The sequence below is a fragment of the Engystomops pustulosus genome, chromosome 9, assembly GCF_040894005.1.
Source record: "Engystomops pustulosus chromosome 9, aEngPut4.maternal, whole genome shotgun sequence".
Classification (NCBI taxonomy): Eukaryota; Metazoa; Chordata; class Amphibia; order Anura; family Leptodactylidae; genus Engystomops; species Engystomops pustulosus.
Genome location: NC_092419.1, coordinates 76303942 through 76323032, shown reverse-complemented (window position 1 = coordinate 76323032; position 19091 = coordinate 76303942). Strand labels below are relative to the sequence as shown.

General features: G+C 42.0%; 1 protein-coding gene across 4 annotated transcripts in view; it reads left to right on the top strand.

Moving 5' to 3' along the window:
* The window catches only part of LOC140076905 (germ cell nuclear acidic protein-like), a 38677-nt gene extending 20190 nt beyond the window's left edge, over nucleotides 1–18487 (top strand). For all 4 annotated transcript variants that reach the window (XM_072123691.1, XM_072123689.1, XM_072123692.1 and 1 more), the window contains 6 exons: nucleotides 1248–1637; nucleotides 2359–2509; nucleotides 2665–2809; nucleotides 3462–3597; nucleotides 3718–3922; nucleotides 18078–18487. In XM_072123691.1, coding sequence (XP_071979792.1) covers nucleotides 1248–1637; nucleotides 2359–2509; nucleotides 2665–2809; nucleotides 3462–3597; nucleotides 3718–3922; nucleotides 18078–18324 — 1274 coding nt within the window. In that variant the 3' untranslated portion in view covers nucleotides 18325–18487. The remainder of the gene's footprint in view (nucleotides 1–1247; nucleotides 1638–2358; nucleotides 2510–2664; nucleotides 2810–3461; nucleotides 3598–3717; nucleotides 3923–18077) is intronic.
* The last annotated feature ends 604 nt before the right edge of the window (nucleotides 18488–19091 follow it).

Here is a 19091-nt window from a genome sequence, read left to right as displayed (position 1 = left end):
ATAGTTGTGGTTCGCTCACAAGGCCCTGGTGGCCTCATATCTACGATCTGCTCAATCTTATTCAGGCCAAATACAATTCCCAGGTACCCAAAGCTCTTGAAAAATGTCAGACACTCATTCCATCACTAAGCGAGGAGGACCTTTGCTTTATTTGAGTCTCGCTTGTATGTATCACCTGCTGTTAATAATAAACTTGTGTAGCTGTACATCATTCGTCAATGCTACCTCACCCCCTTGTGCCTGTATAAAATGGGCCGTGTTTCAGATCTAGGTTGCCATAGATGTAGGGCCATCTATGCCCTACATACCTTTTGACATATAATGTGGGAATGCCCACTGCTGCTAAAGTTTTTGAATGATGTGATATTCACCCTGTTGGATATTGTGGAGCTTCCTATAGACTTTAGGTCGCATAGATGACAATGGTTAGTGTGGCACTGTACCTCTCCATACACAGGCAAAAGACAGGACATGTCCTATCTTTCCCCATGTGTACGGCCCATATGTTGTGTATTTCTATGGAGAAGGGAGGGGTCACTACTCCTCCACTCCATCACGCCAGATGTATGACCACCTGGCTACAGGATAAAGGCCGAATTTACACAAACTATGGCCTCGTTGTGTGAGAATTTTTCCTTTGAGAAACTTTGTCCTTCCATAGCTATCAGTGGATCCATGCCTAACTAAATTCTCCAAGTGGAAAGAACTAGTTAATGCCATAGTAACCTTTGAAAAATATGTATGTAAAATCAGGCACAGCCCTAAGAAATTTGGCAAAATCTGGGGTAGATGGTGTGATTCCTCATTGACTTTGTTCTTGGTGTAGACCCTATCCTCCTCGCTTGGAAACTTTTCTTGATAATTTGCCTCCAGACTCATTGTTATTTTGCACTGGTATTTTGGCCTGATTTAACAACTGCACAGTAATATCTGATTAAGTGACATAATTATGCTTTATATATGCCATGTACTTTGTTTTGTGTTACTTCTCCGTTGCATTCTGCTCCTTGACATGTAACACTTTGATCGTTGTCAAAAGTATTTTTTGCCTACTTTCATTGTGCACATGTTGTTTGACCCTTTAATAAATGAATTAAAAAAATACACCATAGATCTGAATCCCACCCATATCTTAAATACAGATGCGTTGCATCCTGTGGATATGTCCTAAATGATAACATCCCTTTAATTTCCTAGTTGTCTATAAATTGAGACCATGTTTCTGGTATCTCGCTATTTGTTTGTAGAACTCAAGACCAACAATAGAGGGCATGAAGGACCTCAGAGGACCACTCCGTCTATGCGGTGGGATTCACCAGTGTTCATAAGTGACAGTGATGAAGATTCCATTGTAATTAAAAGTACCTGGCGTGACAGACATAGAACAAATCCAGACATAAAGACCAATAATGGGCATACGTCAAGTTCTATCAAAACAAATAGGAAGGAAAATACTCCTGATGTAGACAAGTTGGAAAGACCGAAAACCGAGTCCTTGCCAGCAGAGAATCTGTTCTGCACTCCTGTCAGCTCTGATGATGAGTTTGAACGTCTAATGGACCGCATCAAAAACCGGACAAAGAACCAAACTCCTGGTTCAACTGCAAGTAAAATCAAACCAAAGACTGCTGCCACAGGTCAGCTATTGAAAGTTTGCTGTTTCATGGGTGGGTGTTGTTCTTGGTGGCCCAAAACACACGAGGAAGGGGCACACTTTTTAAAGGGAACATCTCTGTCCCCGGTATAAGAGACTATTATAAATGTACTTATTTACACTCAAGAAGGACTGTAGCTGCATTCTCTTGATAGTTAGGGTGCAGTAAATGAGAGAAGACTTGTACAGGCGGTCCCCTACTTAAGAACACTCGACTTACATACGACCCCTAGTTACAAACGGACCTCTGGATATTGGTAATTTATTATACTTTAGCCCTAGGCTACAATAAACAGCTGTAACAGTTATCAAAGGTGTCTGTAATGAAGCTTTAGTGTTAATCCTGATTCTTATGACAACCCAACATTTTTAAAATCCAATTTTCACAGAGACCAAAAAAGTTCTGGCTGGGATTACAATGATAAAATATACAGTTCCGACTTGCATACAAATTCAACTTAAGAACAAATCTACAGACCCTATCTTGTATGTGGGACTGCCTGTATCTCCATTTTTAGTGATCAGTTGTGGTCCCAGCAATGAAACCACTGTGGATAGGTGATAAAAATCCATTTTGATAAAATCAATGTAAGAGTATTTGGGTGTTCAAACAAGTGAATATATTTCTAAAAATCAAAGATTTATGTTAAATTATTTATTTTCTAAATCATTCAGTTAGTTATTACTTTTTTTTTTGTGGATAGAACCATCTAAAATGCCATGCTTTGATCTAACCAACACGGAGGCAAGGAAACCCCAATCACAGACAGACCTGTGTTCAAGTCCATACTTCTCTAAAGATAAAGCTCTGAAAGATCCAGTCCATTGTGTGGAGAAGACTACCTCAGAGAAAATGTGAGTCACCATATTATGGTGATCTGTGCTCCCTTGTCCACGGTTGAGACAAGATGTGGACTTCTGCTTTGTGTAACTAGTCTATGGAATTCACATTTTATTCATGGAGTCTAGCTTTGTAGCCTGTAGTTTTTTTTTTTTTTATATTTTACCAGGAGACGTCTTTGTAAAGTAGAAGGCTGCTTCCTCCAGGAGCTTTCCTGTTCCTCATCCATGTATGTGAAGAACTTCAAGCAGAAGAAACTTGAATTAACAACACGATTATACAGTCTTTACAATCAAACAATATTTGAGCAGAAGGTATCTTGTTTTAAAACCATGGCTTATCCACACACCTATGTCAAATACCTAAATATAGTGATTCGGTGTAAGATTTCCATGCTGCAGAATCCCACCCCTCCTTTTTCTTTTCTTTTTTTTTCCTTTATTCTGTTAGATTTTTCAGATGGCATTCTGCTATTTAATGGAGTTTTTTTCTTCCATCCTATTGATCTATAGAAATCTTTTTAATCTAAACCCAGCAGCCTGCTTGATATACAGAGGATATTATGTGGATAACCCTTTTATAACCGACGATGAGCAGTAATAAAGATGACAAAATCATAAAATTTCTCATCTCTTTGGGATTGCTGAAAACTAGCCTTCTGGCTAAGAAACTATTCCTATTTAGACACATTGATATACTTTGGTCCAAGAATTTTATAAGCCCTATCCAGGACCTCAAAATTTTCAAACGAGTTGGGCAGATGATTCCATACTTCCTTTTTTCATAACCCCTGTCCTACACGATCTTTTATTTCTAAGGAAATAAAATATGTAAAATGGTATACTACAACGATGTCCATTACAATTCTTTTGGTGTCTGATATTTTACCAGACAAAAACATGCTGCATGCAAGAACTTTTTACTGATCTAGAGTTCACGTTGTTTGTGGTGTCACTGTATTTTCAGCTTCCTGGAAACTTGGAAATAACTTGGAATAAAAAGATGAGAAAGACTGCTGGTTACTGTGTCACTGGGCAAAAGAGGCAGACACTGGAACGATATGCTAGGATAGAGCTATCTGAGAAAGTTTGTGATTCTGCAGGTGGGTTTTGATATTTTATATATATTTTAAAGCATTTCTTGGATCAACATGTTTGGAAGTTGCTGTGTGTCCGTAGAACTTATCATACAAGGGTTTTAAAGCTTAGAACTTTCTCCTCAGATCGTCTCCGAGATACATTAATCCATGAAATTTGCCATGCTGCTACTTGGCTTATTAATGGAGTGAGAGATGGACATGGACAGTACTGGAAATTTTATGCCCGAAAGGCAACACTTGTTCATCCTGAACTACCAATGGTCAGCCGATGTCACTCGTATGAAATCAACTACAAGTTCACCTACGAGTGCTCACGCTGTAAAAACACGTAAGTTACGAGTTCATGGGATTGAAAATGCATTATGCAGGGTTACCTGCTGTATCTTTTATGTGGTTTTGACAATATGGCATCTGTTGTAAAGTAGAATTGCGAGACAGCCAATTCTGATTCAATTACAATTTTTAAATATTTTATATTTTTAAGAATTATTTTACTCTTGGTGAATTTAACCATGCAACCAAAAAGGTAAAATCTGACAACAAAGACTGGAAGGTAATCTGTAGAACCTAGCTGTTAGAATTCACATCATGTGCATAAACAGTAAAAATGTCACTTGTAGAGTGCAGCAGTCTGGACATGCTGAGGAGGTAAGACCTTACAGGTAAATAATTTACTATCTGTGACCTCTTCCAGCAGTAAGGTAGGAAAAGGTTATAATGCATCTGCCAGCATTGGGCTACCTGCACACGAACATGTGCAGCCCATGGAAACTCCCTTGTTTGGTCCGATCCCACAGACTGCACACACTGCACAGTGTCTGCAGTGTCACATTAAATACTTAAAAAAAATTTACTATTTTGCAACCAGAAAAGACTAAGCCCTATCCATAGCCGATAAGTCTTTGCTGCATATTTCAGCAAAGACTTACCGGTACCAACCACGATTGATGCTAGCACCGATCGTAGGTGTTATCCCGTCGATCAGTGACGACGGCTTCAGAAAGATGGCGGCGGTCGTCGCTCCCCCTTACAGTTTGACACTCATGTCAGGATTTATATCATGATGCAATTCTGCCTCTATAAGTCTATATGAACAGAAGATGCACATGAGATTACATATTTTTCTCTCTGTTCGCCCCTCACCACGACAGCACCACCGGAGAGAGGGGTCTGCCCCCAGGTACAGGAAACACAGACATAAAATTTCCATTCCGCCTCCTCTGCCTCAGTTTGGTTTCTTGTCATTGTGGAAAATCCAGCAAGAACCTCAGTGTGGTGCTAGTCAGAGTGAGGGGTTTCCGGGAGTCGCCTGTGTCCCCTGAGTTGGCTGTGGAATGCTGGATTACCTGGAGTCTGGTAAAGCCTGGGAGCCGTGAGGAGAGTCTCCGAGGCTGCGCCGTACCTGCTGCAGGGATCGCATTGCAGAGGTTTGCTCGCTGAGTGTTGGTGTCCTTTCCTTACTTCCTGTGGTGCAGGAAATTCAGACATAAGGAGACCCTAGCTCACTAGTCTATGTGCTGTCCATGCTCCCAGCTGCCCTCAGGGTTGCTGCTCACCATTCCTGCTGCCTATCTCCGTACATGCCCATCGTGTGTGTACAGTGTACTGTATTTTCTCTGTGTGTATATATGTGTGTATATATACACATATATATGTGTGTGTGTGTGTTAGACTGCTGTTATCTATTTGCTGTGTTCATGACTGCACCTGCTATCCTACCTGCGTCCGCTTAAACCATACCACATTGAGTGAAAACTCTCGTTAGGAAAGCCATTAGGAATAAGACTTGTAGGATTTGTGGAGATGGCTTTCCCTCATCCTATGAGAAATCAGCATGTGCTGTCTGTATCCGGCACATTGTCGGCCAAGAGTCATCTGTAATTTTGTAGAATATGCGGGTGTAATACAGGAGGAGGTTCGCATCTCCTTAAAGCAAGCATAAAAAAACACAAATCAGTTATTGTTACTGATTCTTCAGGTCCCTCTAAAGGTCATCTTTCGGATTATTCAGATGAGCATATCACCCTAGTGTCAGATCGGAAGAGCAGTCTGGAAGACCATTGTTTCCCTTAGAGGATACTGACCACCTGATCAAACTAGTTAGATCAACAATGGAATTTGAGGAGCAATAGGAACATCGTTCTGCCCAGGACATTATGTTTCAAGGACCAGGAGAAAAACAAAGACAAGTTTTTCCCTTTCACTAAAATCTCTCTTCCCTCATCCACATGGAATGGAAGAAACCAAAGAAAAAATGCTACATCCCGCGTGTTAAGAGAAATGAGATGCCTGGATGGAAGCGAGGCTAGTATAGATTCTAGAATAGTTTTGCCTGTAGAACTACTTCAGTCCCTTGATTGGTGCTTGTCCCCTACAAATCTCAGTTGTGCCAAACCAAATGATCAACGCAAAACAAATGACATAAATCTGAGGTGTATCCCCCTTTTCCATAGCGTCCCCCATGACGGCACCTGGAGGTTGCACCTTGACCTTTGGTAGGGACAGGATGTTGCGAAAGTTATAACCCTCCTCTGCCGCTGTTCCCCAGTGTATTCCTGTCCCTACCAAGGGTCAGGGTTGCGAGACCTCGTCTCTCCCCTTTGGGGGGGGGGGGAGGGGAGATGGAATTGGAACCCCCCGGGACTGGTCGCGAGCGGGGGTCTTGCCTCCCTTCCTGGCCTGGTGTCCTGCAGGACGCGGTCCTGACCCCCCTCCTCCCGCAGCCCAGAGCCAAAGCCGAGGGGGGTACGGGTCTCCGGACCCTGGATGAGGTGCCTCCCGGCCTCCGGGGGCTACCTCCCACAGCTATTTCCCCCCAGAACGCCGGCGCGTGCTGCGCGACGGCCGTGTATCGCCGGCCGGTTCGCGCATGCGCAGTACGCTTGACTTCCGGGTTCGGGCCACGTGATCGCTAGAGAAGCCATCTGATTGGCTTAGGGGGTGGCGGGAAGCTTAAAAGTGCTTCCTGCTTAGTGTCAGCCTCTATACCACCAACGAGTTCACTACTGAAGCTGTGGAAATATCCTTTACTATGGCGGACGACCTTGGTTCTTCCCCCATTGTCCCGGGTACCGTGAGTACAACCAAAAAACTTTTCTTAAAGGGGTAAAATATTGTTGTGCACTATTTTGTGGATTTTAATATAGTCTGTCTCCTTGTCCTAGGACGACCCTTCAAGACCTAAGGACAAGGAGAGGAAAGACAAGGACCCCAAAAAAGGAAAATGTGTTACTAAATCAAAAAGATGCCTTTCTTGTAATATAAGATTGTCAGATTTATATCCAAAATCGCTATGCTCTGAATGTCTAGCCAGGGCTTTACAACAAGAAAAGGAGTCAATGTTAAATGAGCTTAAAGCGGCCATGCGGGAGGAATTCCAATCCTCCCTTATGATGTTTACTAATTTAAACCGACCAGTACCGGGACTAGGTCCTGAGCCAAATCCTGAACCTGAACCAGACCAGGATCCGGATTTATATCCAGAGCCAGCTTCTAAAAGACTTAGATCTCTAGATACTGATTCTGACTATGATAAACACTCTGCGGCTCCTACCTATTCTTGGAAGGACTCGCTTGAGGACGTCTCCTTGGTATCTGAGGACAAAGGAACCTCAAAATACCTCTTTTCTAATGATGAACTGGATAACCTCCTTAACCCCTTAACGCTGAAGCCACTTTTCACCTTCCTGACACAGCCCATTTTTTAAAATCTGACATGTGTCTATTTAAGTGGTTATAACTTTGGAACGCTTTAACATATCCAGTTGATTTTGAGATCGTTTTTTCGTGACACATTGTACTTCATGTTGGTTGAGAAATTTAATCAATATATTTAGTATTTATTTATGAAATAAATGGAAATTTGGCAAAATTTTTGAAAAAAACAATGTTTTCCAAATTCAAAATTTTCTACTTTTTGAAAAGTTGGGCATATCACTAAAATAACTTGATAACTAACATTTTCCATATGTCTGCTTTAACTTGGCATCATTTTTCAAACATCTTTTCCTTTTTTTAGGATGTTAGGAGGCTTATAACTTTAGGTGCAATTTTTCAGATTTTCATGAAAATCATCAAAACCTACTTTTGGACGGTCAATTTAGTTAGAAGTGACTTTATAAGGCCTACATGACAGGAAACCCCCACAAATGACACCATTTCAGAAACTACACCCCTCAAAATATTCAAAACAACCTTTAGGAATTTTGTTAACCGTATGAGCGTTTCATGAGGGTGGAAGATAAATGAAAGTGAAATTACAGAAATGTAATTTTATCTTACTATAGATTCATTGAACACTAAAATTTGCACCTTCACAATGGGTTAAAAAGGAAAATGCATTTTACAATGTTGAGGGCAATTCCTCCTGAGTATGCAAATACCCATTTTGTCACTGTACCCTGCTGTACGGGCACATGGTGGCACTTGGAATGGAAAGAGCGTTGTTTCGTTTTTGCAGGGCAAATATGGCTGAAAAAGTTTTCATGTGTCAGGATGCATTTGGAAAGCCATAATGGTACCAAAACAGAGGAAAGCCCCAACAAGAGACACCATTTTGGAAAGTACACCCCTTGGAGAGTTTAGCAAGGTGTAATTTGTGTAGTTGCCCCAACAGTTGTTTGATTCAATTAGGCCCCAAAAGGGAAAAAATGTGAAAATTTTCTCAAAAAAGTCACTTTTACCCCAAATTTTTGAAAGCCAAAAGGGATAAAAAATGAAACAACCCCCAAAATGTGTAAAACTATTTCTCCTAAGCACAGAACTGCGCCACTTTTGCATATAAAATGTTGTATGGGTACACAGTAGGGCTCAGAAGTGAAAGAGGGGCTGTGGCCTTTTAGAAGCCAGATTTGACAATCATCCTTTACATGTGTCAGGATGCATTTGGAGAGCCCTAGTGGTACCAAAACAGAGGGGAACCCCAACAAGTGTCACCATTTTGGAAAGTGCACCCTTTGGAGAATTTAGCAAGGTGTAATATGTGTATGTTCCCCTACAGGTGTTTGCTTCAATTAGGTCCCAAAAAGGAAAAATATGAACATTTTCCCAAAAAAGTCACTTTTACGGCTAATTTTTGTATCCCATAAGGCATTAAAGATAAAACAACCCCAAAAAATGTGTACTAGCATTTCTCCCGAGTATAAAATTGCCCCACACATGCAAATAAAATGTTGTATGGGTACGCAGTGAAGCTCAGAAGGGAAAGAGGGGTGTTGGCCTTTTAGAAGCCAAATTTGACAATCATCCTTTACATGTGTCAGGATGCATTTAGAGAGCCGTAGTGGTACCAAAACAGAGGGGAACCCCAACAAGTGTCACCATTTTGGAAAGCACACCCCTTAGAGAATTTAGCAAGGTGTAATATGTGTATTTGTCCGTAAAGTTGTTTGATTTAATTAGGACTTAAATAGGAAAAAGGTGAAAATTTTCTTATAAAGGTCATTGTACCCCTAATTTTTTATAGCCACAAGGGATAAAAATATGTAATAACCCCCCAAAATGTGTAAACCTATTTCTCTCGAGTGTAGAAGTACCTCACATGTGTATATAAAATGTTGTATGGGCGCACAGTAAAAGGAAAGGGGGATGTTTGCCTTTTATAAGCCAAATTTGACAGAAATGTTTGACATGCATTTGGAGAACCCTAGCGGTATAAAACAGATAAGAATCCGAAAAGTGACCCTAATCTTTGAATCCACACCCCTTAGAGAATTTTGCAATGTGCAATATATGTATTTGCTCCTACAGGTGAATGATCCAATTAGGCCCTAAACATAAAAAAGGTGAAAATTTTCCTATAAATGTCACTTTACCCCTAATTTTTGTAAGCCACAAGGGATAATATATTAAATAACCCCGAAAAAGGTGTAAAACTATTTCTCCCGAGTGTAGAAGTACCCCACATGTGCATATAAAATGCTTTATGGGCGCACAGTAGAGGAAAAGAGGGATGTTTGTCTTTTAGTGGCCAAATTTGACAGAAATCCTTCACATGTGTCAGGATACATTTGGAGAGCCGTAGTGGTACCAAAACAGAGGAAAACCCGAAAAGTGACCCTAATTGTTGAATGTACACCCCTTGGGGAATTTAGCAAGGTGTAATATGTGGTGTAGGGTAATACACGTGGTGAAATGAGCATTTTGAACATATAGGTGATGTGCAATGGAGTCCAAGATGGAAATTGCAATTATTTCTGGAAAGTTCAGTGCCCGTTATGTGGCGCCCCTTATGAAATAATGGAGGGGTATAGGGAGCAACGGGACATAACAGTTGTTACAATTATTCATTTTACCTAAATGAATTCACAATAGGTTGGGCGTGAATTGTGAATGTGTTGCGTATAAGGAGGTAGATGATACCAAGGGACCAACTAAACCTTTGTCACTCTGGAGGTGTCGCAGGTCTCTTAGTAGTATGTAGTGTCCATCCTTAGTATATAGTGTCCATCCTTACTCCTCTTTTGGAACAGACTCTTTATTGAAGCAGCAGAATTCACCGGGAAAATGCTGTCCTGGCAAAACACAGGAACACCTAAACCAGAGCGACTGGGGCCCCGTCCTTCTTGTCCCAATATTAGTTTCCTAATATCTTCCTCTTGAAAACGGAGAAATGATACGGCAGGACATGCACATCGGAACAGCTCGTAAGAGTTGTACAGCATAATCTGTACAATGTGTACTGCCAGCACTTTTGTACCATATCTTCGTTTTCCGTAGGGAAATTATCGCCAAGTGTTGCTCTTATTCACCCTAGCGAAGCCCATTGTGACGAATATTGCTGCTTTTGGCTGGACCAAATCGACCAGCCAATAGCAGCAAACGTGGACAGAGGGGGGCAACAAAACCCCTCTGGAGCACAAGGCACAATTGGTGGCTGTCAGGAACAGCCGCCACCCTGCCCCGATCACCGTGTCTACAGACATGGTGATCGGAATTACTGACGTCATAAGTAAATTCGCTGCTATTGGCTGGTCTGAATTGATGAGCCAATAGCAGCGATCATGTGGGGGGGACGTAACCCTTCTGGTCCATGGGGCAGGATGGATGGCCGTCAGGAACAGCCGCCATCTTGCCCCGATCACTGTGTCTGAACTGTGTTGGCAAGTCGCTACCCGCCGCACCGTTCTATAACAACGCGCGTTGGGAATGGCCTATACAATCTTTATTTATTTTTTAAGCAATTTAGACAAATAAGGGCTTATTTTTTGCGAGACGAGATGCACTGTAAAAAAACCTTCATTTTTGTGGGTTTTTAGTTTGTTGAAGCAATTTTATTAACTCTTTACGTGAGGAGGAAAATAAAATCATCAATTCTTGTTTTGGATTTTTAGCATTTTTTTTGGGGGGTGTTCACTGTAGCATAACAATAATATATTATCTTTATTCTACGGATCACTACGATTACGGTGATACCTCATTTATATAGTTTTGTTTATATTTGTCCAATTTTATTGAAGGAAAACTAGAATAGAAAAAATTGCATTTGTTTTAGTATTGCCATTTTTATAGCAGCATAACTATAGTATTTTTTTATTGACGGAGCTGGTTGTGAGCTTATTTTTTGCGTGACAAGTTGTTCTTTTCAGTGGTATCATTTTGGTGCTTGTAACTTTTTCGGATCACTTTTTAGAACATTTTATGTAAAGCAATTTGATGAAAAGTTTTAATTTTTGGCACGTTTTTTGGGTTTTTTTTCTACCACGTTCACCGAGCGGGTCCAATTATGATTAGGATTTATTGTACATATTGTTACGGACGCAGCGATACCAAATAAGTGGGGTTTTTTTGTGATTTAGTGTTTTTTTATACTTTATTACTTGTGTACATGGAAATGTGGTGTTTGGGGGGACTTTCACTTTCTTTTATTATTTATTTTTATTTAAAAAAACTTTATTTATGTTTTAACTTTTTTTTACAGTAATTGACATCTTAGCTTGAACAAGTGATCTTCTGATCACTTGTTCAAGCTCTTTTACAGGTTACACAGTGCAATACAGAAGTATTGCACTGTGTAATGTAAGACACTGAGCATGCTGCGCATGCTCAGTGTCTTACAGCCGGGTCCTGCCAGTAGGCACGGACCCGGCACCGGCAGGAAGATCGCGCAGCCCCGGGCACCGGCAGTCCCGGGGCTGCGATCGGAGCTGCGGACCCCCCCGGTAAGCGCCGCGGGGGGGTCCGATTGACTTAAAATCCTTTTTAAATGCCTCTAACACGCCGCGGTCAGCGCGACCGCGGCGTGTTAGGGGTTAACACCCGCGATCGGAGAAATCTCCGATCGCGGGTGTTAGAGGCGGGTGTAGGCTATAATATGTAGCCGACACCCGCAGCTTCTGGCGCCGGCTCCGTTCAGGAGCCGGCGCCAGAAGCTTGACGTAATAATACTGCATTTTGCAGGAACGCACCTCCCGCCATGCAGTACTATTACGTCAAATGTCGGGAAGGGGTTAAAGCCGTACGCAATACGCTTAATGTGGAAGAGGTGGTGGAGCCTAAATCCATTCAAGATGAACTTTTTGGAGGGTTAAAATCCAAAAGGAAAAGGGTTTTTCCCATAAATCAAACCCTAAAGGATATCATCCAAGGGGCGGGCAAACATCACTAAAGAGTTCAGAAACAGGTTACTCTTTGACCCCAAAGAGACAGAAACCTGGGACAGCCCCCCCAAGGTAGACATCCAAGTGTCTAAGGTGGTGAAAAAAACGGACCTGCCTTTTGAGGACTCTTCCCAATTAAGAGACCCCATGGACAGGAAGGCTGATGGCCTACTCCGTAGAGTCTGGGAATCTTCTATGCTTAGCCTCAAGTCTAACATAGCCGCTACTTCGGTAGCAAGAACTCTGTTTTTTTGGTTGGGAGAATTAGAAGACCACCTTAAAACAGATGCGGACAGGAATCTCCTTCTACAGACGATACCGCTGCTGCGTTCAGCGACAGGATTTCTTGCTGATGCTTCAGCAGAAAACATCAGACTGTCAGCAAAAGAAGGGGCGCTATCAAATTCAGTCCGCAGAGCTATTTGGCTTAGACAGTGGGGAGGGGATGTAAAGTCCAAGACGAAGCTCTGCAACATCCCATTCACAGGAGACTTCATGTTCGGCGCTGAACTAGATACTCTTCTGGAAAAAGCCTCTGCTAAAAAGAAAGAGTTCCCGGAAATTAAAAAACCTCAGAAAAACTTTTCCTTTCGGAATCCCAAGGATCCTAAAGACTCCAGAGGCAGAGGAAAACAGGGCCGCTGGCCCTTCAACAAAGGTGGAAGAGGTCGAGGATATCTATTCTCCAACCTTCCACATCAATCAAAAAAACAGTGACTACCAGGTAGGGGGGCGTCTTCTTTTCTTCCTCCACAGATGGAAGACGATCACATCAAACAAGTGGATCCTGAGTATCATCAAATCAGGTTACCAGATAGAATTCAGCTCCCCTCCACAACAAAAATTTCTTGTCTCCAACCTAACATCTCGGAGAATGACAACACAGTTATGGAAGAATCTTCAAGAACTATTAACAATGAAGGTAATTGTTACAGTTCCCAAAGAAGAAGAAAAGAAGGGCTTCTACTCCCCCTTATTTCTTGTGAAAAAGCCAAAAGGGACCCTTCGACTTATCATAAATCTCAGACGGCTAAACAAGAACATAAGATACAAATATTTCAAGATGGAATCGGTGAAGACAGCCACCCCACTAATTCCTCCAGGCGCACAAATGTGCACCATCGACCTAAAGGACGCCTACTATCATGTCCCCATACACAAAAATCATCAGAAATTCCTAAGATTCGCGGTAGAATCGCCACAAGGGAAGGTCTGCCACTTTCAGTTCAGAGCCTTGCCTTTCGGAATTTCATCAGCCCCAAGAATCTTCACAAAGATCATGGCAGAAGTGACGGCATTCTTGAGGAAAGAAGGTATCTCCATTATTCCATATCTGGACGACCTCCTCATAGTGGCAGACTCGACCCTGACTCTTCTCAACCACAGAGATCGGACAATCCGAACCCTGGAAAATCTGGGCTGGATTATAAATCTCCAAAAGTCTCATCTAGACCCCCAGAGGGAGACAAGATTCTTAGGGGTGACGTTAGATTCCAGGCGCCAAGCTTCTTTTCTCCCACAGGACAAGAGAGAATCCCTTACCTCTTTCATAGACAAATTCCAAAGGAAAAAGTCATGCAGTGTCCGCTCAGCCATGAGACTGCTAGGTCACTTAACAGCTTGCCTAAACTGTGTATCATGGAGCCAGTTCCATGTAAGAACACTACAGGCGTGGACATTAAAAATCTGGGACAAGAACTTGGAACATTTAGACTTCAAGAAGGTCATTCCTCTGGAAGTCAAAAATTCTCTAAACTGGTGGAAACACCAGCAACATCTAGAAAAGGGAATACCATGGAACCCGACTCCAGTCCTGGTCATCCAAACAGACGCCAGTTCCTCAGGATGGGGAGCCGTTCTACCAGACCGTTACCTTCAGGGGTCATGGTCCCCTTGGATGAGAAGACAATCTTCAAATCTAAGGGAATTATCGGCAGTGTGGGAAACACTAAAAAGGCTACCCACGACCCAGGTAAAAAATATCAGGATCCTGTCAGACAACGTGACTACAGTGGCCTATCTTCGCCGTCAAGGGGGCACAAGATCCTCGGACCTGATGGAGGTCACCAAGAAGATTTTTTCCTGGGCAGAGAATACTTAAATTCCTTAACAGCGGTGTTCCTAAAAGGGTCAGAAAATCAGTCGGCGGACTTCTTGAGCAGAGAAAAGATGGACCCACACGAGTGGTCCCTGAACAGGGAAGTCTTCCTTTCCCTAACCCAGAAATGGGGCTCTCCGTCAATAGATCTGTTCGCTTCAAAAAAGAATACTCAAATAGAGGTATTTTTTTCCATCTCACCCAAGGACAACCCTCTAGGACTGGATGCCTTAAGCCAGTCATGGAAGACAGATCTAGCATATGCTTTCCCTCCATTTCCCCTAATCTCCAGAATCTTACAAAAAATTCAATCAAGTCAGACGACAGTGATCCTAGTAGCGCCATTCTGGCCGAAAAAACCATGGTTTCCACTTCTCTTAAAATTAGCAATCTCAGGACCCATCTTCCTTCCCTGCAGAAGGGATCTGCTACACCAGGGCCCTCTTCTTTACCCAGACCCGAAGTTTCTGAACCTAGCGGCCTGGCTCCTGAAAGGGAATTGCTCCTAGCTAAAGGAATCTCTCACCAGGTCATACAGACCCTAATAGCAAGCAGAAAACCAATCACCAACAAAATATACTACAAAATCTGGAAAAAGTATATATCTTGGTGCGAGGACCTTTCCCCGATTCCAGGCAAACCAAATATCGCTAAAATTCTTGATTTTTTACAGGATGGGTTTTCTAAAGGGTTAAGACCTAACACCCTTAAGGTCCAAATATCGGCCCTAAGCGCCTGTTTTGACTTCCCCCTTAGCAGAGCACAAGTGGGTGAAGATGTTCATGAAAGCAGTCTTAAGACTGCGACCTACAATCAGATCCGATATTCCTAAGTGGAACTTATCACTAGTCCTAAACTCCCTTATGAAGCCTCCGTTCGAACCACTCTCGGAATGCAGCCTGAAAGACCTATCTCTCAAAACTTCCTTCCTTGTGGCCATAACATCCGCCAGGAGAATTGGAGAACTTCAGGCCCTATCCTCCAAAGAACCCTTCCTGATCATCTCGGAAAACAAAATAGTACTGAAATTAGATACGTCTTTTCTTCCAAAGGTAGTCTCAGACTTCCATAGAAGTCAGGAAATCGTTTTACCATCCTTCTGTAACAACCCAAGGAATGAGAAGGAAGCACTCTGGCATACTCTTGATGTCAGAAGAGCTGTCATAATTTATCTAGACAGAACCAAGTCTTTCAGAAAGTGCAGAAACCTATTTATTCAGTTTGGGGGAAAAAATAAAGGAGAGAAATCATCAAGTTCCACCATTGCTAGGTGGATAAAACAGACTATCTCTAAATCCTACCAGCTGCAAGATGTGAGTCTTTCAGAAAGCATAACAGCCCATTCTACTAGAGCTATGTCTACTTCCTGGGCAGAGAAACGGGGAGCATCTATCTCCCAGATCTGCAAGGCAGCTACGTGGTCAAGTACATCGACATTCCCAAAACACTACCACCTGGATCTACCCTCTAGCCATGACTTGAGCTTTGGACGGAAAGTTCTCCAGGCTGTGGTCCCTCCCTAGTCTATTTATCTGGTAAGTCTCCAGGTGCCGTCATGGGGGACGCTATGGAAAAAGTGAATTAGTCTCACCGGTAATTCTGTTTCCATAAGTCCACCATGACGGCTATATATACCCTGCCCTGTGTTATTAATGATGTCTGGCTAATATCTTCTAGCGCTCTACCAGAACCTCCGGTGGTTATTTGGAAGACACTGGGGAACAGCGGCAGAGGAGGGGCCTTATAACTTTCGCAACATCCTGTCCCTACCAAAGGTCAAGGTGCAACCTCCAGGTGCCGTCATGGTGGACTTATGGAAACAGAATTACCGGTGAGACTAATTCACTTTATTTGAACCCACTCAGACAACTATACTCAACCCACAATACTTATGAGTGAAGACCGGTTCATACACCATTTATCACAAGGTGGTTTAAAATTCAATTCATTTTATTTGATAAATGCAATTTAAAAAATATCACTACGTTGTGGAAATGCATAACAAAATTAATTGTTTCCGAAGATCCATCTGATACATCACCGCATCACCAAAACACATTTAATTCTCAGTTATTTTTTCTCATTAGACGACTTGATGTGTGCAGACTAATACAGTTTCTATAACAAAGTGCCAGTGCAATTGTATGTCAATCTGTCATATAAATTTATGAATGTCATGATTGTCTATGTAACTCCAACAAAAAAAAAAGATGCACATAAGGGTAATAATTAGAATTTCCCATTATTTTCTCTGAAAATGTATTTTCTGAATCCACCTACCCATAATGTGTGAGTGCTTGGTGAGCGGGAATGCGCTACCACGACGCGCTTTTCGCGTGTCCCCGCTTCTCAGTTGGGGTCTACCCTAGAAGCGGGAAAACCCTAAAGTGTTAACTACAGATATAGCACCTGGGGTTGGGGGCACATTTAAAAGATTGGGTCTTCCAGGGAACCTGGGCTAATTCTCACATTTTACGGACTTAGCGGCTGTGCAGGAGGTCTGAAAAGATATATAAAATATATATATATCTCTATCTCCAGTTTTAATGAAAACATTTTGTCAGGCAATGTAATTTTACAACAAAGAGCAGATGCAATAGTGGAAAAAGTAAATCTTTATTTAGTACAAAAATATAAAATCATTAAAAAAAAAAAAAAAAAAAAAACGCCCCAGGAGAAGGGGATAAGAACAAGAATGTTCCGAATCCCAGCACATAAAAGTAGAAAAGTGCAGCTATAATGTTAGTTGTATTCATGCAGTATATAAAGACGACAATGCTCCAGTAGTATGTATGCGATGAGGGATAATCCTCATATGGTCGTTCAGACAGGTATACTGCAATAATTCATGCTATAGTAAACAAAAATGTATAGTCACATTAACTTAAATATCACGGCTTGGGATAAGGGAGAACAATGATGCCCCATGTGTATCGCTAAACTGCTTCCTCATCCCCTGAACTTCAAGTGCTGAGATTCTTCCCTTAAATCCACAAAATGGGCCTTGGGGTGTGGATGCACTGTCAGTGAAGAGGTAGCTCAGGCTAGCTTATGCTCTTAGTCCTGAGAGAGTTATCAATGTTGGACCCCTGGTTCCTTCCCAACTGAGCAGACCATCTGTTTCAGGGGCCAGTCTCTTATCCCATGAACAGACTTCACTTGACGGCTTGGGTCTTGAGGGGCTAATCCTAGTTGGGAACAGGCTTCTCAGAAAGAGCAGATCCTGCCAGAGGGGGCACACACCACAATGTCTGTATGTTTGGTTTACAATCCTTGATCTGTTGATAGATGTCTTTTAAGGTGCAGGTCTCTGCATTGGCCTTTATTTAAAACTTCTCAGGACTGTATCTTGTATATTTCTTACCTAAAAAATAGTTCCCACTGGGATTTAACAGTACTAATGGGTAATTACGTACCGGTAATTTTCTTTCCTTGAACCACAACAGCACCGTTTATTTCCCTCCCATTTATTTTACTTTCTCTCTGTATTTCTAACATGGGGGGGGGGGGATAAGTGGAAGAATGGGTACCTCTTATTATTAAGTATCTTGAGGTAATGTGGGAGTGGTTGTTTAACATAAAATTTTACAAGTCTCGTACAGTTCTCTGAAACACATTGAGGCATAGAAATTTTAAAGTCTGGCTTTCCTATCCCTGGGGACAGATCCCCTCTCTTTAGCGGTGCTGTTGTTATTCAGGCAAAGAAAATGCACTGAACTACAATATTTGCGTACCTAAAATTTTGTCCTTCCTTGTTTTTCTAACCAGTTATCTTTCTTTTGAAATAGAATTGGACGTCACTCAAAATCTCTAGACACAGAGAAATTTGTCTGTGCCTTGTGTAAAGGAAAACTTGTTCTGCAGACCAACTCCCGAAAAGATGGAAGTCCCTCTGTCAATCAACTTACTCCATTTGCCAAATTTGTTAAAGAGAATTATGGCTCAACAAAGAAAGAAATGCTTGGAATGAGTCATGCAGAAGTAATGCGCAAACTTAGTGCTGATTTTTCCTCCAAGACAAACATTTCCAATTGAATTTATTGTTAATGTGAATTTTTTTTTTCAACTGTGAAGTTGTGCCCCCAAAGCATCCTTATTTAATGTATTGAGTCCGCGGGGCAATCTGAAGCTTTCCTTTTTGTAACTGTCTGTTTTATATAAATATTTTACATTTAATAAAATAACTTTTTAAAAAAAATATATCTACATCTATTTACTTAGGGTAGAGCTTAAGATATCTAGGCGATAGAAGGCTAATTCCTCTATTAAAAAACACAAAACATTTTGAAATTTTCTGCAACTAAATGAGCAATGGGGAAGATGCATTAATGTGTCACTCTTTTGACCAGTGCAGAGTAGAATTGGACAGCACAGCGTCTGATTAATCACTGCATTTGATTAACCCCTTAATGACCACCGTCTCGGGTTTTTACAGCGGCCATTAAGGGTAGTTCTTCTGACGCGCCGCCTTTCTACGTGAATGCGTCAGAAGAAGATTGTGGGGCATCAGGTTCTGCTGGTGTTGTGGCTAGCCTGTGTCATCACAGTGTAGACCCGGCACTAACACCAAATTTGGATTCCGGGTGTTTCACCCCTTACTCGAGCATGATCGCGGCGTGTAAATATGTCCCCTGTGGCTTGGACCCCGGGTGTGCTTACCGTAGGATCCGATCCAGGATGTCGGCTCCTCTTCACACTGGCAGTACCCGGCTGTAACAAACTCTGTTGTATTTCGGTGTAAGGGCATGAACAAGCGTTTTGGATGAAAAGTCTGGAAAAATTAAATGTAAAACAAAAAGAGA